The sequence below is a fragment of the Fusarium solani genome (assembly GCF_023522795.1).
Source record: "Fusarium solani strain SB1 chromosome Unknown bctg00000004, whole genome shotgun sequence".
Classification (NCBI taxonomy): domain Eukaryota; kingdom Fungi; phylum Ascomycota; class Sordariomycetes; order Hypocreales; family Nectriaceae; genus Fusarium; species Fusarium solani.
The window spans coordinates 3,291,599-3,312,830 of NW_027072152.1; the positions used below are offsets into that span (position 1 = coordinate 3,291,599).

A 21,232-nucleotide genomic window follows, 5' to 3' on the forward strand; every position below is an offset into this window, starting at 1 on the left:
GATCTAAATATTGTGGTATGCTCTAGAGTGGTTTATATAGAGAATCACCATGGCCTTGCTACGTCTTCGTCAAGAACCTCATTCCCATCTTGAATCTTGACCACCAAACCACCATGATCAAGACTCTCATCCGGGAAAACGCCCTGGCTCACTCCCCAGGGGTTCCTCTTCGCTCTCTTCCCAGCCAAGCTCTCTCCTCGCCCATGAGGATCGCTCCTCCACTCGCCCATCGCCAACCCAACACCCTTGATGGCCTCCTCTTTATCCTTTCCATCAGAAGCTCCTGCAGCGGCAGCAACCATTCCCGGTGGATCGATTCCGATAAAGGAGACGCGGTCCAAGGGGAATCCAATGGCTGCGCAGTGTCCGTCGACGAGTCGTTCCTTTTTGAAGCCGTGGCTCACGATGGTGACCTTTGAAGGCCATGATTTGAATTTGGAGTAGAAGAGCGATAGTGAGAAGAGGACGTTGTGGTACGAGTCCAGTGCTCGCTCCTCTACCATGATCTCGTCGCCTGGCTGTCCATCCGGCAAGAGTCCCCAGTAGTCGTGTTCGGCAGCGATGTTTGCATAACTCTGAGCCTCGGATATCTTTGTCTCCTTACGTGTAGGGCCCCTATACTGTCAGCATCCGAACCTTCAATACGTTTCAAGGAAACTCACCCTGAAAACACCAGCGCAGAACCAGACCGGTCAAGGGCGAGGGCCTCCACCCCAGCCTTGACGTGCTTGATAAAGGTGGGGGTCTCGCCGCGCTGAAAGTCGGCAATGAGCCACTCGGCCTCGTCGGCACCGTGAGTTGGTCCGCCGAGCCAGATGCCGTGGCAGCAGACGATGATGAGGTGTGTGGGCGCCATGTGGAGGTGTGTGATGAGGGGATTCGCAAGTTTGCGATGTTTGGAGTGAGATGAGGGTCTGATCATGTGATGTAGGCCAGCCCATGCGAGGTTTGACTAACACTACAAAGACCAAGGACCAAGAAGATATGGCATGTTTCTCTGGCCAAGACCTGGCTCAAGACGCTGGCGTGGAGAAATGGCGATGTTGTCATCAACTATACATGCTGAATGCTCAGCCCAGATAGACTTGCCTATGTCGTGGTAATGTACAATAAGGTCCTGTCAATCTCCATATCCAATCCTGTGCTCCCTGTCGATGCACCCATAGCTCTATAATAGTACAACCGGCTGCAGGTATTCAAGACATGTACTCGTTCAAGACCATCCATCATTCAAGCTGCTCACTGGTTCCTCCGGGCCGAAGCCAGCTTCGCGGCAAACGGGTCAACGTTCTTTGCCTCCTTCGGCGCAGACGCCCTCTTCCTCCCCTTTGACGTTCCTCTCTGCTCAGCCAATGCCGCCGCCTCATCCACCTTTTGCTCATTCCATGTCACGGACGATTTGCGCACCGCGATAGGCCTGCCCCCCGGCGACGAGAGGAACGGGGACCCGGCAGAGGCCTTAGGCTTCTTTGACCGCCCAAAGATCTTGCGATAGCCCATGTACTTCTTGTGAGCCATTGCCGTATGCCCCCTGATATTGAACATGGCCGCCTCATACTCCTTCCTGTGCATCGAGGCTTGGTTCTTGAGGTCCTCGAGCCGAGCGGCAAGGTTTCCCACCGTCTCGACGACCTCCTCGGCACTCCCACCAGTGGCAGTGGGTCGTTTTAGATCGTTCTGGATAGCGACGATGGTCTTTTTGTATCCCTCCTCCTGCTTCTTGTGGTACGCGGCTTTGCGCTGCTGCTCTGACGTTTCAGCGGACACCTCCGGGGACTGAGGACTGCCACCGTCACGTACATTCAAGAAGACTTTGCTTCGGAGGGGCGACAGGTGAAAATGCCGCCTCGCTTGCTTGAACTCCCGAGCCTCCTCTTTTGTCAAGTTCCTCTCTTGCGCCAACTTAACATATCGGTATAGTTGCGCTCGCCCAGGCCTCCGGGTGCCTAGTTGTCGTGCTCGGCGAACACCTTCAAGACCAAAGAGCTCTCGGATGAGATAAAGACTTCCTGTCACAACTACTGGTCCATCCTGGCCAGCCTTCTCGCAAGCCCATGGCAGAGCGTTCGCAATGGTAGGTTCTCCATCGTACACTTGCTCAGGAGTCTTGACGATGGTCTTGCCGTGGTCGGCGCCGTAGTTGGCGGGTGCAGGCTGGGGATCGTTGGTGCCGGGAGTAAACTCGACAAAAGCCAAGTTGTCTTGGGGCTTGACAACCTTTTCGATAATTCGGTGGAATGGCTTGTGCTTGCTCGAGGACATACCCATTACCCAGGTCACTGGTTGATCTGGTTTTCGCATGTGCTTGTCGACATGGCTAACCAGACCCTCGATTCCCAACATGTTGTGAGCTCCATCGACGAGGATACTTCTTGATTCAAGACCAGAAGCCGGGGGGTAGATCTGTACCGTCTCCATTCGTCCGGGCAAGAAGGGGTTCGTAGCCATAAGCTTGTTCAAGTCAATTTCTTTTAGAGGAAATAAATGGCGGAAGGCGAGAGCAGCACAGAGGAGGTTCTGAACTTGGTAGCTCTCGAGTTTCCACTTTGAGTTGTCGAGTGTCATGAGAAAGGGCTCAGCCTTCCAGGTGAGGATGATATCTGTCCCTACCTGGCGAGCGTGCTCTCTGAGGGCATGAATGACGGAGGGGGATTAGTATGATCGACGATACAGGGGACGTTTCTTTGCATGATGCCAGCCTTGACCTTGGCAATGTTCTCGATGTTGTTACCGAGAAACTCTTGGTGGTCAAGGCCGATCTTTGATATGACGGTGACAGCCTTTTCCTTCATGGCATTGGTAGCGTCGGTGGCTCCACCCATGCCAACCTCGACGATGCCGTAGGGTACATGCATCTTGTTGAAGACGCGGAAGGCGGTTGCTGTCTCAAGTTCGAATGGTGATAGGCCCTCGGGGTCCTCGCCGTGTTGAAACCTCCAGTTAGTGGCAATGCGCTCCCACTTGGCCTCGACGTGCCTCATCTCCATCTCGTACATCCGCGGATTAACATAGAGGCCATTTATGGTGACGCCGTTATGTCTCTCTGGGAAAGCGGGTGATGTGAAGCTGCCGTAGCTGAGCCCGGCCAGCTTGAATAGGCCGGCGAGAAAGGCACATATTGAGCCCTTGCCATTGGTACCGGCGACATGAACACCCTTCCACTCTTGAGTGTCTGGTACAACACGGTTGATTCGGTCAAGACCTAATCGAATGTCCCGGTAGCCCGCTTTCCTCTTGTTGGCCAGGGCTCGATAGATGCGGTTAATGGCGAACTGAATTTCCTGTGCGGAAGACATGGTGAGGGTGAGACGGCATTTCACCGAGCCCGGCGCTGCGGAGACAAGGTGCCTTGGGAGGCTCCGGGGATGCTAATTGATGCAATCCCGGGATGAATTGACAGATTAGGATGCCTGGGAGTTGGATATCGGCATCGGTATCAACGCATGAGAGAGTCTTTCACGGGCCATTATTTTTCGCTTGAGGCGAGGAAGTCTGGAAGCATTGACCCACTCCTGACGCACCAGCCACACTACCCCTCCGCCACAGGTGGCCAAATCCGTTATCGGGCGAACCGACAGCACGAGCCACATCTGATACGATTTGCTAGTCCCCTGCCAACTTGCTTGACACTTCGTCTTGAACCTGCACCAATCACTAACAGCCCTGATCACGCGAGACACGCTTCACTCAACGCGCACGCGCGCGACCACCTCAGACTTCAAGCCTCGCCACCGCCTGATTGGCTACTCCATTTCGTCACTTCTTCTCGAATGAATCTCTACCCCCCGCGCCCCTTTGCTGGACCGTCTCGGACTCCATTCTTTCATCCTCTCCACCGGTTAATTACCCGCCCGCTTCACGCTTCACGCTTCCGGCTCTAGGCAGCGCCGTCATCAACCATCTTTCATCTTTCTTCAGGCCAACATTTGAACATTTTGGCATTTTGCATTTGTTAAAGTGTTGATTATTTTTCGGCCTCTTTTTCTTGTCGCTCGCTTTTAGCTTTATTTCCACTGCTTTCGCTCCTACAGCCATGGGTCTCCCGTAAGCGCAGCCTTGTTTTTTTTTCTTGGATGCCTCTCGTTGCCATCGCGCCAACGCAGTGATCCCCGGTCGATCCATCTTTCGCTATCGCTTCGCAAGCCGGCGCAACATAGATCGTGCTCCGACCGTGAATCTGCCTTGCTGTTGCATTAAACTACGAGGGCATTGGTGCATTTCAACTTTGTGTCGCCGAGTCAAGATTGACTTTTGGACATGTACTGATTTATTGGATCTACAGATTGTTTATCGCCCCTGTCGAGTCAGATCTCCCACCTAAAGCTTCAGACAAGAGCAGAGCTACGTCACCAAACCGTTCTGGAATTCGTCGCCATGGACGTGCTGCCGAATATCGCGAGCGCCGCGCTGCATTGCGCCGTCACATCTCCATTCGCGATAGCGAGCGCAGAGAACGAGACTTCATGGCGAGATGGCGACCTAGCCCCTTGAGGGAGAGCCATTTGGTGTCGAGGATTGGTCCTGATGTCGATGCCATGACGGGTCCCAATGTCCCAGACTCGGTGCGATTTCGCGATGGCCCGTCGGGGAGGCCTGAAGATCGCCGAAGAAACACCCTGGAGGAACAACTCACCTCTCTGTTCAGGGATAACTGGCCTGCACCCGGAACGACCAATGAGCAGCCAGACGAGCAGGTCGATCTTGGATGGTGGACATTTGAAACTCTGCCGCGATACAATCGGTCTCGAATTGTCAGTTGCTGGCCTTTGCTCTTGCTAGTTGAGCATCATCACTAACATACTCTTCAGGTTGGTCCGGTTAGCTTTCAGCAGGATGAAGATGGACCTCTACGAGGGCCTCCCCCTCCCGTTCAACAGCCACCTACCACTACTCGCTCATCAAGCGCCGAACAAGAGAGAAGACGCCGACGAGCCGAGTTCCGAAACCGCGCAATGGCTAGGCTTGAAATGACTGAGCGTCGACGCAACGCAACCTCGCAACCAAACCGAGGTGTTGACGGACTTGGTGATCGCGACAGAAGCCTCAGCCCTGAGGTGTGGGACACGCTTTTGACTACCCTCACGCCCGACCCTCAACCGCCCAGCGCGGGCTCATCTTTTGCATCGACTGTTGCATCGCAGAGTGCTGGCGCATCGTCAAGCACACCTCTGACTGCTCCGGACCCGCCCCACGACACGTCGGTTGACCAGGCTTGTGAATCAGGCTGCGAAAACTCGGACACAGAATCGCCTGATTACGAGCATCCCGACTTTGCGCTAATCCGTCGTCGCCGGGATGCGTTGCGACGTGTTCGGGTCCGAGTGCCCGATTACAACTTGGATGGACCGGTCGACGGGCCTATCAGCCGGGGTAGTGGGGCAGTCAACTCCGAACCCTCGGTCACTCGGCGGCGACGATCACCGGACGGTCCTTTGCCCAGTGGGGAGGATGCGACGGGAAACACAGCTGAACTGGATGGTCCATTGCCTCTTGCTCATCAACGTCCTCGCCATGGTTGGGTAGGACAATTATCCGTGGGAAACTCGGATGACGAGCAAGTTTTGGAGCGATGGGGGGTCACTCGCGAGGGCTCAACAACATCGGGAAACAACACAATTGTTGGAGATGACGACTGGATGGGAATGCAGCGCATTGTTCGAAGTCTGGCACGCCGTGAAGATATACCAGATGAGTGGTGGGCCGAGGCAGGCCTCAGTCGAAACTTGCCAGGAGATGGGCCTGAATGAGCGAGCGGGCACATTTGCTTTGTATTTTATAACGGATCAAAACTGGCGGGGTGCTCAATGTGTCAGGGAAACAACAGCGAGGAAGCGTCGGAGTGTCGGAGGTTTAGATGTCTGAGTATACTGGGACGGTCAACGGTTAACGGGTGTTCGAGTCAATTCTGTATAATTGCGGGTGCTTTTATTTAGCTGTCGTGCGGAAACTCGCCCACGCTACAATTCAATATCATGAGCCAGACATGTCGATCACGCTGGGTGCTTTGACTGCTAGGCTTATTGTGAGGGGGTTTTGGATATATTTGCGGCGTCATGCATGTGCCTGGACCCTCATCTGTAGACAGGCCCTGGCAGATGCAAAACGATGGTGGCTTGGTGTACCTTGTCTTCGGAACGGCTGCGTGCTGTTGGTCGCGATAACTGCTGGATACAGATGAGAAATACGAGGGTGTAAGGTGCCAAGATGCGAGGGTTTCTCCGGTCCTTGGTACAGTTGACCGTCGAGGGTGCCAGGGCTCTTGAGGGCATCCGCGCGTACATAGTTACCAACCGATTGGTAAGACGCGGCAAGGACGAAACGAGGATGCCCTGCCGCATTGACGAGTATGTATCCCCTGGTCGTCTACGGAGGGGGTGCGAGACATCGTCATGCCAGCGTCACGTCAGGCTGGCCAAGAGTAATTGCGCTTTGATCAGGGGATAGCCTGAACGCGTTGGTTACTGCTTACAACGAGTCTCCCCCGCGACTCGAAATCGATCGGCACTGAAATATCCTTGACCAGCTGCGGACAAGGGGGCATTCGACATGGTGTGAAGAAAAGAGAGGTAATAAGCGCATTTCTCGAGTTGGCATGGCCGCGGCGATGCACTCCAGATCGGAGGTTCGCAGCCCCCCCAAGTCTGTCGTACATGCCGGGATGAGACGCATTAGTGGCCCGAGGCTAGGGGCGGTAGTCGATGATAGATCGGTATCGTTTGCGTTGCGAGCAGGGAAGTGTCACTGCGGTTTGCCCGAGAGTTGGCGTTGTTGGTCGTTCGCTTACAAGTCATCCTGGCCGTAACTAGTAGTTGAGGCGTCGCAGGAGCTGGCTGAAAGAGAATAAGCCGGGTGTCAAGAGTGAGTACATTGTGCGCATGACGACTGATCAAGGCACACATGAAATCCCTCGGCCACTTTCTTTTTTGATTGTCCTTCCATCCTGCCGGCGGTGAGAGGCGCACCAATGTCGTAACCCGTCGTTGTAGTTCCGGGGGATGGCTTACCTTACTCGAGAGCGATGGAGATGTCTAGGAAATTCTGCGACACTTTGATTAGGAGCGTCGCCCAATGAGGATGAGCGGGACATGCTGCCCTTTCGGACGGACAGCCTTACAAGGAGTTGGGTAAGCAAGGTTGGGTGAGAGTTGTGAGTGAATGCATTGCATTACATGACATGGCATGGCATGGCATGAACTTGGGCTGTTTCAACGGAAAGCCATAGCATTGTCGAAGAAAGAGACTGGTTTGTAAGGCTTGAGATATGAGCCATCATGATCACGATAGAGATCTGCAGCCTGCCGTTCCCCCAGGTATGGATGGATTGCTTCGTTGTCGGCGTGGTTGCTGCTGTTGGGTGTCACCAGCAGAGAGCCACCTCACCTCACCTCACTGTGGAGAACCGGGGGGCCATCCACCATGCGCGGGCGATGAGCCAGTGGGGAACAGCCCGCACCGCCCAGTGCCGGGAGACAGCCCTGTAGGTATCGGGACCTGCGGCCCAGTAGCGGGCCATCCCTCTGCAGGGCGCTGAACAGCGCTGGAGTTACAGGCAGCGTCCACGCCCGTCCACTCGGCGGAGGCCAGCAGGCAGGGACCTCAGGTACGGGTACCCGGGCCCGGCGTAGGTTGGGTTGCGAGAAACAACACCTCAAGCGAGCGCAGGTCCATGATTGGGGATCAATCTTTTGGTCCAGTCGAGCCGAATTTCTGCCCAGTTGTCACTCATTCTTCTCTCCTCTCTTGCAAACTTGACCGTCTGATCCCCTCCTTGCTCCCTGGGCCTCTGTGCGTAGCCCAACCCGTCTCTCGTTTTAGCGGCCGCACGAAACGAAACGAACCTCTGCTCTCTCTCTCGTCTCCCCTCCGACAACCCTTGACTCGATCACGTTGACGACCTCGACGATCCTGCGAACCGCACGACCTCCTCAACGAGCGGCCGAAGTTACTGAGCGGTCCAAAGACGATCTCAATCTCGACTTCGCATGTAGAAACGAACCGTTACCGCTCTTCGCCCTCCCCTGCCTCGATCTTTGCCGGGAATGAGATCTCCGTCTTGACACAGAAACCCGGTTCTCTTCCTCGTCGCCCGTCTCTGCTCGTCCCGAGGAGGCGGATTCTCAGCTGGCCGTCGCTATAACCGAGCCTCACGCAGTGAGAGCGTGCCCGAGAGATGCTGCCCGAGCGGCAGTTCCACGCCAATGGCCGCGCCGCCGTGGCCAGCCGCGAGCGACCAATGCCCGGCACGCCCTCTCGCAAGGAGAAGCACCGCGAGAGCTCAGCCCTGCAGGATCCGGGGCTCAAGGACTACGTGCGTACACTCTCCAAGCTTCCGCGCCAAACTTTTTTGTAGGACGAGAGGAGGAAGCAAGGGTTTAGGTTCAGGGAGAGTTGTGCCAAAGTGCTAACGTTATATCTGCGTGCAGCGCTTAGGTGAATGCCTCGGGAAGGGCGCTTTTGGATCCGTATACAAGGCTTTCAACTGGGGTAACGGCGAGGCGGTTGCTGTCAAGCAGATCAAACTCGCGGATCTGCCCAAGAGTGAACTGCGCATGATCGAGGTGGGTTTGTTCCTGGATAAGTCAAATAACCAGAGCTTATGGGGTTGCCTGGAACCGAGATGCTGACAGAGCGACGATTAGAGTGAAATTAATTTGCTCAAGAATCTTCATGTAAGAAGCTTCCCCTGCAGGCGATATAACTTCTAACCACCACAGCACGACAATATTGTCAAGTATATTGGATACGTCAAGTCTGTTGACGCCCTTAATATTATTCTCGAGTACGAATTCCCATGGATCTTCAAAATGCCTGGCTGACCAACTAGGTACTGCGAAAATGGTTCCCTGCACTCGATCTGCAAGGCTTATGGCAAATTCCCCGAGAATCTCGTTGGTGTCTACATGACCCAAGTCCTACAGGGACTTCAGTATCTCCACGACCAGGGCGTTATCCACAGAGACATCAAGGGCGCCAACATTCTCACCACCAAAGATGGAACAGTCAAACTCGCAGATTTTGGAGTTTCCACCAGCACTCTAGCTGGTGGACAGGACAAGGAGGCGCAAGTTGTCGGCACCCCCTACTGGATGGCCCCTGAGATCATCCAACTGTCTGGAGCGAGCTCTGCCTCTGATATCTGGAGTGTCGGTTGCACCGTCATCGAGCTCCTTCAAGGCAAACCCCCATATCACAACCTCGCCGCCATGCCTGCGCTATTTGCCATCGTGAACGACGACCATCCCCCTCTACCTGAAGGAATCTCGGCGGTTGGTTCACCCAATTGTCCCGGTCGCCCTTTGCTGACTTGATTCAGGCCGCCCGAGACTTTCTGATGCAGTGTTTTCAGAAAGACCCAAATCTTCGTGTAACAGCCCGCAAATTGCTCCGCCATGCTTGGATCACAGGCTGTCGTCGAACCGAAGCACCCGTATCAAAAGCACCAGCCAATTTCAGCGACGCTGTCGAGGAGGTCAAGCAGTGGAACAAGGCGCTCAAGTCATCCGAGTCATCGCTCCGAGCCTCTACTGGCTCCGAATCAGGCCCCTCGACACGGTTCCTCGGTGGAACGCCCGCCAAGAGTTCTTTGACTCTCCCCAAACCGCGACCTGGCGCTGAAGCTTTCAGTAAGCCTGAACTTGCTGGTATGTGCAAATCCCTCGGCGATCTGGTCGCCTTAAACCGCAACCGGGCATTTGGCGTCCTCGGTCGACCGAATCCGTTCAAGCTCCCTCCAGGGACTGACATCAATATACGCAGATGACGACAATTGGGATGACGACTTTGCTACAGCCATCTCACCGAGTGCGCTGCAGCTACCCCATCTCAAGCCTCAGGATAATTTTGGCGGCCTCTTGTCCAGCGACCGCCTCAAGGCGTTTGCCTCGGTGAATGATGGAAGAAACGACAGCAGCGCCTACGACGACGACTTTGAGGGAGAACTCATGACGATAAAGGGCCCGAATCACTGGCAGGACAATGATCCTCAGGAGCAGACGATCCGGCCTCTACCGAAGAAGACCACCAAGACCCCAGAGCCCAAATCGCACAGCCGGAACAAGTCGAGCTCGAGCAGGGCCGTAGCCTCAGGCCGGACCAGATCGCCTACGAAATCACACTTTAACAAGTTTGAGCTCCCATCGAGACCAGACGTTGTGTATCGCGAGCACAGCGTTGAGGACTTTTCAGACCTATTTGTGGATAATGATAGTGTATTCACCCACAAGGTGAATCAAGCTGTACGAAGAGTATGTTGTACGTATCATGATGAACTATCAGGCTCACAATTTCGCAGGGCTCACGGCAGAGCGATGCACCACAACTATTCCATCCATCAGACCTCACGACCCTACCGAGATCAATGCAGGATCCCGTTGGGAGTAGTATCAAGAAGAAGCCCAGCTCTCGGCCATCCGTGCTTCCCGATCGACCTATGCGACGCACTCGGTCGTCGATAGAGATTCAGAAATTCGCAGAGGACGACGACGAAGATTTTAGCGACATTTTCGGCCCCGAAGACTCGATAGCCGAAAAAGAGGAGAGCGAGAGAGGTTCTGAGGATGGTGGATTGATGCTCATGTCACGCGTGTCGAGCAACTCCTGGTTAGGAGACGACGAGGATGAGGACGATCCGTTTGCGTCGATGGACCCAGGGTGGGACGAGATGGACTTGGAGGCAAACATTGCCAGGGATCGACACGCCAGGTTAGCAGAGAAGGTCGAGGGGTTGGTGAGATCGTTGAAGACGACAGAGGGCGAGGACGCCCTGGCTGAGTTCTCCGAGGACCTTGTAAGTCTCGACAACCTTTTGAATGAGGATTTACTAATAATGTGTAGCTTGCCTTGCTCTGGGAGAACAGCGAGGTGAAGAACTTGATTATCAGCGCTCACGGATTGCTGCCCATTCTTGAGATCCTAGAGCCATGTACAGTCAAGAGCAGACAGTACATGATATTACAGCTGCTCAAGGTTGTCAATGCAGTAAGTCTATAATCACCCACGTCAGGAGTCTAGCTAACCTCCCAAGATTATCCTGGATGACGTGGAAATTCAAGAAAACCTCTGCTTCGTCGGTGGAATTCCCATCATTACCAAGTTTGCTGCACGGCAATACTCTGACGAGATCCGTCTCGAGGCGGCTGCCTTTGTTCGTCAGATGTACCAGACCTCTACACTAACACTCCAGATGTTTGTATCCGCAGGTGGTCTTAACGTCCTGGTCGAGTTTCTCGATGAAGATTACGATGTTACGAGAGACTTGGTCCTTATTGGAGTCAACGGAATCTGGAACGTTTTTGAGCTCCAAGGCCCAACACCTAAGAACGACTTTTGCAGAATCTTTTCACGAAGCAAGATTCTTTATCCATGGCCCTGGTTCTACACAGGGTCCTCGACGAGGAGGGCGAAGACGAGCTGGGCGAGCTCATTGAGGGACGAATTGTCAACATTTTCTATCTCTTCAGCCAGGCGGAGAACTACGTCAAGGAGGTAGTGGCAGATCGGCAGGTGCTGAAGAGCGTCCTGAAGGATCTACGCCGCATGACGCCCATCCACCAAATCACGATGCTCAAGTTCATCAAGAATCTCTCGATGCTTTCGACAACCATCGAATCGCTGCACTCGGCTGACGCTATCGAGTTCCTGATTGATCTTCTCAGCTACAGCATGAAGAAGGGTCAGACCCATTTCCGAGAGATCTCCAACCAGGTCCTCAACACCTTGTTCAACCTCTGTCGTCTGAGCAAGGAACGCCAGGAGGATGCTGCTGTTGGTGGTATTATCCCGCTGCTTCTACGTATCATGCAGACCGACCGCCCACCGAAAGAGTTTGCTCTTCCGATCCTCTGCGACATGGCACATTCGGGATCAAAGGGGCGGAGATACCTATGGCAGAACAAGGGTCTCGACTTTTACGTGTCACTACTTACGGATCAGTACTGGCAGGTCACGGCGCTTGACGCCATCTTGATTTGGCTGCAGGAGGAGACGGCCAACGTGGAGAGCCACCTGGTCGAGGGCAGCTTCACACGCGCCATTGTCAGCTGCTTTGGCACAAATAGGCTCAACGCCTTCGATTCGAACCTTCTGGAGCCGTTGCTCAAGCTGCTGCGCCTGAGCCCGTCAGTTGCGGCGTCACTGGCGAAGCCCGAGATGTTTGCGGGTATTGCGCAGCGCCTGGGACACAAGAAGGCTGTTGTGCGGCTGAACCTCCTCAGGCTGGTGAGGACTATTGTGGACGCTTGCGAGCCAGGATTGGGCAGCGGTGATGGAACACGGTCACTCAACAGCTCCCAAGTGCGGTCTCTCATGGCTGCAATTCAGACCTTATCAGAGAAGGACTCGGCTGTCCTGGTGCGGAACCTGGCTTCGGAGCTGGTCAAGTCGAATATCGAGGGCAGTGGAAGACCTCACGAGAACGTACCGAGTTCTGTACCAAGTTCGACCTCATCACGTCGGGGATCGCGACGTAATACGAGCTACACGCCCCCTGGGCTGCACTCTTCCATGTCGGTTCCGCAAACACCAACTCATAGAAGCCGCGCCAGCCTTGCGGGCAATGCCTACATAGAAGTAGCAGCGAGCCCGCGACGCTCAGCGGCGGTGGAACGAGAGGGTATGCTATACCGGCCGCGGAGCAGAGACGGTCCTACGGGGATTCCCCGACGTATCAGCGGCGAATTTGGCGCCGCGGGCAAGAGCCGGCTCCCGCGAACATCTCTAGCCGGCGGCAGCGGCTCACGATCAGCGGTGGGAGTCAGCGGCAACGGCAACAGCTCTGCCATCGGATCACGAGGCGATATTCCTATGGTGGTCCGCAGCGAGAGCAGCATGAGCAACAAGGAGAACGTGGGTCGCGCACCAGGCAGCCGAGACGGAGGCATGCCACCGCCAGCCGGTCTATCAGGGGCGTCGGGCGCCGTGGGTAAGAGACGGAGCCGAGTGCCAGGTGAGATCAAGTGGCCTTGATGGACAGGAGGAATGAGCATGAGATGAGAGAGGCATGAAGATACATGATTTTATACATGAGAAGACATGACAGAAGGGGTGATGAAGAGGATGTCATGATAGACGCGATAACACAAGGGGGGCAGCGATACAGGAGTACAAACGCAAAAGATCAATACGAAGCAATTCTTGCTATTCTAGATGCCTGTTTATTTTGTCTTTTACTAGCTCAAGGGTGAATACATGTCTAACCCAACCACACCATGTAACCGATCCAAGGCATTAACTTCTCATAGACATTTTGAGGAAATGGAGGAAGTATCTTCCCACCGCCAGTGATTTCTCTCTCCGTTGGAAGGGGAATTCACAGAGCAGGGTGTCTTTATGGATGAATATCGGTGCTCATGGCCATTGCCTCGACACGTTTATAGTAGTAGTACGTATCTCAAAGACTAAGAATCAAGATGCTCTGGTCTTTGTTCAGCTAGTTGACGAGAACAATGAGCAGCCGACATTTCTTTTTACAAGGTCTTGAGGCCGGGCTTATCAAAGAACCAAAACCAGAGACTGGACCAAGGCCGAGAGATATCTCGACTTTCCACTCAAAGATGGTCTTGGTGGTCATGATGGCCTCCAGGAGTTTGCCGCTCCTCGGCAGTGGCTAAGTTACTGCAAATGCGACGCCACTCCCGTCGACCCAGACACTTTAGGCTAACGGTTTACCTAAGAGCAAGCAAAAAAGAGGTAGGTGGTCATGATGTGATTGCTTGCCTAATTTGGCAATCTTCAAGCTGTCTTCATGGTAAAGGTTGCCTGAGGTACAACGGTCGCCACGTGACAGCATCAGTTTCAATCAACACCAAGCCCAGGATATCACCAAAGCACAACTCGGTCATTAAGGACTCAAAAATGCAAAAAGAAAGCACCCAGAAGGCGTATGGGATTGCTCCCGCCAGGGCTTGAACCTGAGACCTTCGCATCACCGATATTACAGTGTAAACTGAAGTATTAGTACGACGCTCTAACCAACTGAGCTACGGAAGCCGACTGGGTGATTGAGCGGATGACCCGCTCTTGGTTGGAGGTGGCAGGCAGTCAGTCAGGCTAACAAGGAAGGGCGAGACTGGAAGGCATTCATCCATCTGTGATGTGAAGGTTAGCAGAGGCCCTTGACGGCTGTTGTCAAGAGCTCAGTGTGCATTGTTCGTCATTAGTTGCATTAGCGGTTGTGCTACTGATTCAATGCACAGCCAAGCCTCGTCTCAAGCCCAGAATTGCCACGTAGCGAACAAACCTTGTCGGGACAACATAATCTGTCGATTATGCTTAACTCAAATCCAGGGTCCAACACCTGAAGCGGGAAAAGGTCCACTAAACCCACAAAGGATGTTCAAACACGAGATGAGGCCTCTCTGAGCGAACAAAGATAGAAACACGAGGATGGTGCCGAACTTACTAACAAAGAAACTCTCTCGCCGCCCCGTTTCACACGCGTCGTCGGTGGGTGGCTCGAGTGGCTGACAGCAAGCCTTCAGGGGTCTTCTCCACCGGCAAGCCAAAGAACCGGTTTTCCCAGCCGCCTGCGAACAAACTGCTCCCCGATCATGACGCAAGCGCCTTGGATCCGCGGCGGCCCACGATTGGCCAGGACGTATGCCGCGTGTGGAAATGGCCTTTGTTTCTGGCCATGATTTGCAGGGCGATGCGCTCACCTGGGTCAAACCCGGTTCTGATTCTCTGGCGGCTGGGTTTTTCGTTTGCTTGGATGGCGGTGGTTCTTTGACTGTGAATCATGTTGCATCATGATGTGGGAGGGATGCCTATATAGGGCACCCGCACCTCCCAAAAGGGACATGGTTCTGTTGATATTCCTTTCTGGACATTCCCTTTTTTGCTGTATACTTTGAGAATATTCGACTAGGAACGCTTGTGATAGGAGACACGGATTACACCATGTTGTCGAGGTTTTTTGTCTTTTTCCCCTTGGTGTTATCCTTGGTGGCCTTTATCCTCTCCATCCTGTGCCTCTTTGCTGGTCATAATGAAGGCTTTATGGAAGAGTATGCTGTCGCACGGGTAAGTTGAGATTGTACTCATGTATGTTTTTTTATTAACAAGTCCAGCTCAACACCTCAATGATCGGCCAAAACTTGATCGATACCAGCAGCGACGCCTCCACCAACGAGGAAGACGACGACAGCTTCTTCGGCAGTGTCAAGGACAAGTGGAACAAAGCCAAGGAAAAGGTCAAGGAAGAGATCAACGACATTACCGGCGAGGTCGCGGATGAGTTGGCCGATAGGCTTGGTGTTTCCGAGTGGTACTCTATCCATGTCATGTCGACCTGCGACGGAGACTTTAAGCCCAATGCCACGAGCCCGGGTGCTGGGTTCAACGTTACCAACTGTACCAACTCGGCCCCTGAGAGTGAGTTGCTCGAGATGCAACGTTGGGAAGTATGCTGACCTTTTTAGAACGCTTCAACCTTACCGAGCTCCTCGACCACCAGCTTCAAGTTGGTCCCTTCCAGCTCAGCTTGACCGATATCAACTGGCCCGATGACATCCAGGACTCGATCGACATGCTCAACTCGGCCCTGCTCGCCCTGTTTGTGCTTTACGTCCTCGGCGTGGGCTTCTCGGGTCTTGCTATGCTAGGCAGTCTCGCAGCCTTCTTCCTCTTTTCGCGACGTGGTGTCAACGCAGCCAACCTCGGCCTCGCCAGTCTCGCAGCGCTGTGTCTTACAGTAGGCAGCATTCTCGTGACGGTCGCTGGCGACAAGGGCGTCGACAAGATCAACGATGTTGGCGATGATGTTGGAATCTCCGCATCTCTTGGCACAAAGTTCCTCGCCTTAACCTGGGCATCTTCCGGGCTCATGATCGCCGCAACAGTCTACTGGGCGACACACCTCTGCCTCATGCGACGCGAGAGAAAGCGCCAGTGGACTCCTCGCAAGGGCAGCTACTAAAGATTCTTGACGACTAGAATGATTCATACTTTCCTTGGTAAAAAATCGGTTTTGGGGTGGCGGCTATGATACCAGAGTGTTTTACTTGCTAAGGGGTTGAAGAATGGTTCCCTCCTTTTATGACTTACACATATACACACAGCCACGCAACTGGCGTACGAACAACTAGTAAATATCAAATAGTAATAAGATAGCTGGTCTATCCAAATTGGCTCCAAGTGATTTTTCTCTGTGTCATGCGTGCAATGTTTAGAGATCGCCTTGGTAGACCCCTGAATAGTGCTTGTGACGTCACCGCCGCCCTCGAATAAAGTGACAGGCATCCAACTGTCGTGCCACACCAACCACCAACATGCACAACTTGTTTGTATGCGTCATGATATGGCAAACTTGATTTGACTTCAAAACTCGTCTAGACTCTACTTCACAACAGATGTTTGTCGCTTCTCGCCTCAACCTGCCTCGACTCTCGGGAACATCTCGCCCTACCGGCTACCAGACAATGCCCGGCGGCTTCCACGATGAAGAGTCCGGCTCAGGGGAGTCGGACTCGCTGCTCGACCGCGGGCATCGAAGGGTCCGTCGCTTCTGGGACGGCTTTGTCGACTTTGCCTTTCAAGGCAACATCCTCCAAATTGCCTTTGGTCTAATGTGAGTGAGCTCCCGGTGTGCAGGCTTCAACGCTGACCGTGATAGTCTCGCCGCTGCCTTCACAGACTTGGTCAAGTCGTTTGTCAGTGATGTGCTCATGCCGCCCATATCCATCATTCTCCCGCTCAACAAGAACATGGAGGAGAAGTTTGCGGTGCTGAAGCCTGGACCCAACTTTGACTCGTCGACGGGATACAACACGCTGCATCAGGCGCAAGATGACGGCGCCGTTGTCATGGCCTATGGGTGAGAAATGTGCTCATTATGGCTTGCCCAGAGACTAACAGCACCAGGTCGTTTATCAGCCAGGTCATATCATTTGCCATGCTCGGCCTCTCGCTATATGGCCTTGCACACCTGTACCAGCTCGCGTCGACTGAGCCCATCATCAAGCACACCAAGAAGTGCAAGTACTGCAGACAAAGGATCAACGAAAAGGTGAGAGTACCATTCTTTGAAGTGAGTTCGTAACTAATAAACATAGTCTGCGCGATGCATCCATTGCACGAGCTGGCTCGATGGAAGAGAGGATCAGCACTGACAGCAACCATGATGCCCATTTTTGCTTTGGATTTAAATGCGATGCTTGCAACGTTGAGGTTCATTCTCATTTTGAAAGTCAAGATTTCTCTTTTACCATTATGGGCCGCTCTTGTTCCTTTCTTGCCTCTTTCTATAGCCTTTTTGCATGATATTGCCTTTGTTAGAGCAGATTGATATACCCAGGGTGATAGCATTACATGGAAGTCCTTGATTAACGCGATGCGATTCACAATTTTGGCTCCACACTTCTCTTGGCGACCAAACCGGCCATCTTCTTTCGCAAGGGATATTCCCCGGAAAGGATAATGATTTTTTCTCCTTTTTAGCAAAAACAATGAAATTGAAGTAGAAAAAGCTGCTTTCAGCAAGGGGCGTCTCGTATCTGAAGCTCCAGCGGAACGCGGAGAAACTTGTCCCCACATGGTCGGTGGCTCCTACCTAAACGGCCTAACCTCAGTGGTTGCTGTGCAACTGCCAAAATTGGTTCCCGCCAAAAAGTCAAGTCAACTTGGAGAACTCAACTTGGGGGCCATCGCATGTGAACATTGACACTCTTCATCTCGCCAACCACCGATCCTCTCTCATCGTCGACCTCCATCTCCTTGCGTCATCTACGGCTCGGCGAGCACCTTCTCCCATCATGGCTCCTCTCATCCTTCACAACGTCCCCGACGACGAATGCTACATTGGCGACGATGGCATCAAGCGGCCCTACGCCATGTATTTCAACCAGTACGGCCTTTCGTTATCTTCTTCCTCCCAGAGCTAACATTTCATCTAGGCAAGATGGCCCTCAGGGAAGCACTCGCTCTCGCCGCACCGTCGCCGAGTCTGGCTCGTTTGGCAAATCTACTCGCCGTTCTCGATCACGAACAGGGACACCCGCCCGAAGCCGCGAGAATCCCACCCTCGCCGCCGCAGACAAGCTCTTTGGCGACTGGGTTAACAACCAGGCCGCTGCCGCTCCCGCGCCTGCCGTCCAGCGTAAGAACAGCGGTATGATGCAGGAGGAGGCAGCCGCCCAACGACCCGTCACGTCTACCCCCGTCGAGATTATCCTCCGCGGTTACCGATCGTCCACCCAGCAGTATGCTGCCATCTCGCGATACGAGGGGCTGGCTGGTACCATCCTCGAAGATTACCCCCGCGAGCCCCCTGCGACTCAGCGCCGGTACAAGTCTGAGCTCCGAGACCCTGCCTTCACGCGACGCCGGACCTTGACCGCGGATGAGCGAGCGCTGGTGAACCGGGCAGATGGTGGAGAGCATTGGGTCAAGGTCACATTTGGAAGTAGCGAGGCTGGCGAGACGGCCATCTATGCCAGCCCTCAGAGGATACTGGGACACTTGGTGTATGCTGAGCCTTACCGAGGACACCCCCCTGCCAAGGACGAAGCTTGCCCCGATGTTGACAACGTTGTCCCCGACCTTTCGCGATCTCAGAGCGTGCCTGCTCCTACTCCTAGGACCAAGAGCTTCAGCGGAATGCCCACTTCGTTCAACAGCCGTCTCCTCGACCTTTCTCCTCCTCACTCGCAAACATCAAGCCTCACCATGGACACGGGAACCATCAGCCAGTCGACCGCAACTGTTACCGAACCGCTACCCCAAAGCACCACCACAGGCATCGAGCCAGTCGAGATCCAAGATGAAGATAGTGCCTTCTGTCGTCGGATCCCTACCGCCCGCCGTGCCACCCTTCTCCCCGCTGAACAGGCACTTCTTCCTCAGCAGACGGTCATGCAGCGCTTGGTCAATGCCATTCCCTTTGTCAAGTGGTTCGGCGGTAGCATGATTGGTAACGAGGTTCCCCGTACCGAGACAGGCGAATTCGACTGGACCCGTGCGAGTTTGTACTGGAAGCTCATCTGGTGGCTGGATGCCACATTTGGACTGTTCAGTGGTGATGTGCTCAACGCCGACAAGGATGACTAGGAGATCACATGTTGGTTTTGGAAGCGCAAAATCCGTCGACGCAGCAGAAGCAAGAGCAAGAGCAGCAGCAGCAACATTGCTGCAGTGTATGAAGGATAAAGGTTAATCATTGGCCAAGGCGTATTACGGTCATGGCGTCAGGCGTGTGGGAATGAATGGATGGGCCATATCTGGTTCTGAATGGCCTACTTTGGGAGGCATAGGCATAGAGATCAAGAAATCCGCATAATGTTTGTACAACACTATCATATCAACCAACCAACGAGAACAAGTACCCATGCAAATCTATTGCCGGTCCCAGCCAGCCCTCCGTGAAGAGAATGTCTTGCAAAATACAATACCCACACAAACGCCCTAGCAGATAACTCCCGAAAGTAGACAGGTCCAACCCAAGCATCATCACCCAGGGCTTTTAGTGTCGTCACCACTCCATGCTGCGTCTGCAGAGCTGGCATCCGTGATGAGACCCGGTGACCGTGTCCTTTCCCTTGCTGAATCAGAAGTCGGTGGCCTCCCTCTAGGCTCCTCGTTCTCTTGACCGTCATGTCGTTCCTCTTCCCCGTCTGCCTCTGCAACAGGCATCAGCTCCGGCCTGTGCAGTTCCTCATCCTCAAGTCCACAGGGCACACTTCCAGAAAGCGAGTCAAACGTCACGTCTGTCGGCACGCGGCGGATAGGCTGCGGTGAAAACGGCCTCGCGTTCCGGGGCTTGTTGAAGTCTGTCGAAAAGACACTGTCGCTGTCGTTGCCTCCGCTGCTCTGCTTCGAATCCGAGGCCAGCGCTGCGAGGGACTGATATCGCTCGGCTTCCATGAGGAGGCTGTCGCTCCTTGCGTGGCCCGGCCTGGACGCCTCGGATCCCGTGTCGGCGAGTATGCTCTTTGGGGGCAGGATGGAGAAGAGCTTTGGTGTTTCTCCGCTGCTTCCGCTGAGGTTTGCCGTGTCTTCCTCTGTCGCGAATAGATCTTGGCCCTTTTCGAGGAGTTCGTCTAGACCGCCGCCGCTCCAGCCTTTCCTTGCCAAGCCCTCAAAGATGTCCACCTCTGCGCGCACGAGGCTGCAGCTGGCGTCGACGATCCTCGCGCTCGTTTCTTGACTTTCCCTCAGTAATGTGCGTGCGTGGTCTGCGTGTAGCGTTGTTAAGCCGTCGAGCTTCGTCGTCAGTTCAACCAGGTGGGCTCGGAAACGCGAGACGTCACGCCGCCGCTGCTTGTGAAGCTTCAGGCCCTCCTTCTCTAGGCGCTTAATCTCCCTGCTTTGTGCCCTTATCTTTTGCTTGTACGTCTCCTCCTCATCGTCGATAACGGTCTGCCATTTGTCGAGGTCGTGTAGCAGCGGAACCTCAAAGGACCGGTAAACAGTCTCGGAGAGGATCTGCTGGTGGTTCGCGACGAGGTAGTGGACGCCCGAGGCCGACATGAGCATATCGGCGGTACAGGAGCCCTTTGTGGTGAAGCTAGCCGTCATGTTGGCACCAGACGGACCGATAGGCTCTGCGCGAGCCTCCTTGAGCCTTGCGCATGATTCTAGAGCTGATCCAAAGGTAGATGCGGCAGTAGATAACGCGGCGAGGGCGAGGCGATAAGCCTTTGCCGAGGAGAGGAGGTCCGAATAAGCTTGCTGGGAATTTTCGAGGTCGGCTTTGGTCAAGACGGCATGAGCGGGTCGCGGAGGCGGGGGCAGCGGTAAGCTGAACTGGGAGAGGGGGTTCGCCGTGGACGCGATCGAGTATACGGGAGATCCGGGGACGGGCGGGAGCTGCGAAGGCGTGGGGGACGCAGGGCGAGAGTGTTGTTCCGAGGCCATGTTTTTGTGTTGTTTGTTTACCTGAGGGTTCGCAGGCCTCTCGACGACGACGGCGGACGGGCGCTCACCGAGGCGAGGAGCATAGCTCGTAACTGAGCTTGAGGATGATGAGGGAAAAGAGACAGCGTGGGGGGAATGGATGAGAATCGAATTGAGCATATGACGGAGAAGGTTTCGGAGACGAGGTGAAGCCGGGGCCGGCGAACGGTTGGAGAAGCCCAGTCCGCCCGGGAGGGAGGAGGAGGTGACCCCACTGTAATCCTAGGGCACTTGGCGGTCCGTCCTACCTAGCGCATGGGCGACGACGGCGCACGTCATTGAGCATCAAGAGGTTGTACCATCACGGGGTTATGGCCACGCGGCAGTAAGAGTGGGGGAATGATTG

General features: G+C 54.4%; 7 protein-coding genes across 7 annotated transcripts; 5 read left to right on the forward strand and 2 right to left on the reverse strand.

Moving 5' to 3' along the window:
• Positions 1–44: 44 nt before the first annotated feature.
• MRS44_008111 (uncharacterized protein) lies at positions 45–3,296 on the reverse strand (the record flags this gene model as incomplete). Its single annotated transcript, XM_046284021.2, has 4 exons — positions 45–615; positions 663–914; positions 1,244–2,606; positions 2,672–3,296. 4 exons carry the CDS (start codon positions 3,294–3,296, stop codon positions 45–47), a joined length of 2,811 nt encoding a protein of 936 aa, XP_046133865.2.
• A 737-nt stretch (positions 3,297–4,033) lies between these two features.
• Positions 4,034–5,747, forward strand: MRS44_008112 (uncharacterized protein; the record flags this gene model as incomplete). Its single annotated transcript, XM_046269111.2, has 3 exons — positions 4,034–4,044; positions 4,283–4,751; positions 4,809–5,747. 3 exons carry the CDS (start codon positions 4,034–4,036, stop codon positions 5,745–5,747), a joined length of 1,419 nt encoding a protein of 472 aa, XP_046133863.2.
• A 2,423-nt stretch (positions 5,748–8,170) lies between these two features.
• MRS44_008113 (uncharacterized protein) lies at positions 8,171–12,963 on the forward strand (the record flags this gene model as incomplete). Its single annotated transcript, XM_065620783.1, has 10 exons — positions 8,171–8,308; positions 8,424–8,558; positions 8,715–8,779; positions 8,825–9,266; positions 9,314–9,641; positions 9,757–10,244; positions 10,292–10,786; positions 10,834–10,977; positions 11,024–11,287; positions 11,332–12,963. 10 exons carry the CDS (start codon positions 8,171–8,173, stop codon positions 12,961–12,963), a joined length of 4,131 nt encoding a protein of 1,376 aa, XP_065476855.1.
• A 1,932-nt stretch (positions 12,964–14,895) lies between these two features.
• Positions 14,896–15,913, forward strand: MRS44_008114 (uncharacterized protein; the record flags this gene model as incomplete). The annotated part of the gene is made up of 3 exons (XM_046273742.2): positions 14,896–15,018; positions 15,066–15,369; positions 15,417–15,913. 3 exons carry the CDS (start codon positions 14,896–14,898, stop codon positions 15,911–15,913), a joined length of 924 nt encoding a protein of 307 aa, XP_046133861.2.
• A 352-nt stretch (positions 15,914–16,265) lies between these two features.
• Positions 16,266–17,105, forward strand: MRS44_008115 (uncharacterized protein; the record flags this gene model as incomplete). Its single annotated transcript, XM_065620784.1, has 5 exons — positions 16,266–16,280; positions 16,347–16,564; positions 16,610–16,810; positions 16,858–17,002; positions 17,049–17,105. 5 exons carry the CDS (start codon positions 16,266–16,268, stop codon positions 17,103–17,105), a joined length of 636 nt encoding a protein of 211 aa, XP_065476856.1.
• A 642-nt stretch (positions 17,106–17,747) lies between these two features.
• On the forward strand, positions 17,748–19,041 carry MRS44_008116 (uncharacterized protein; the record flags this gene model as incomplete). The annotated part of the gene is made up of 2 exons (XM_046269110.2): positions 17,748–17,839; positions 17,889–19,041. 2 exons carry the CDS (start codon positions 17,748–17,750, stop codon positions 19,039–19,041), a joined length of 1,245 nt encoding a protein of 414 aa, XP_046133859.2.
• Positions 19,042–19,440: 399 nt separating this feature from the next.
• Positions 19,441–20,847, reverse strand: MRS44_008117 (uncharacterized protein; the record flags this gene model as incomplete). Its single annotated transcript, XM_065620785.1, has 1 exon — positions 19,441–20,847. One exon carries the CDS (start codon positions 20,845–20,847, stop codon positions 19,441–19,443), a length of 1,407 nt encoding a protein of 468 aa, XP_065476857.1.
• Positions 20,848–21,232: the final 385 nt, after the last annotated feature.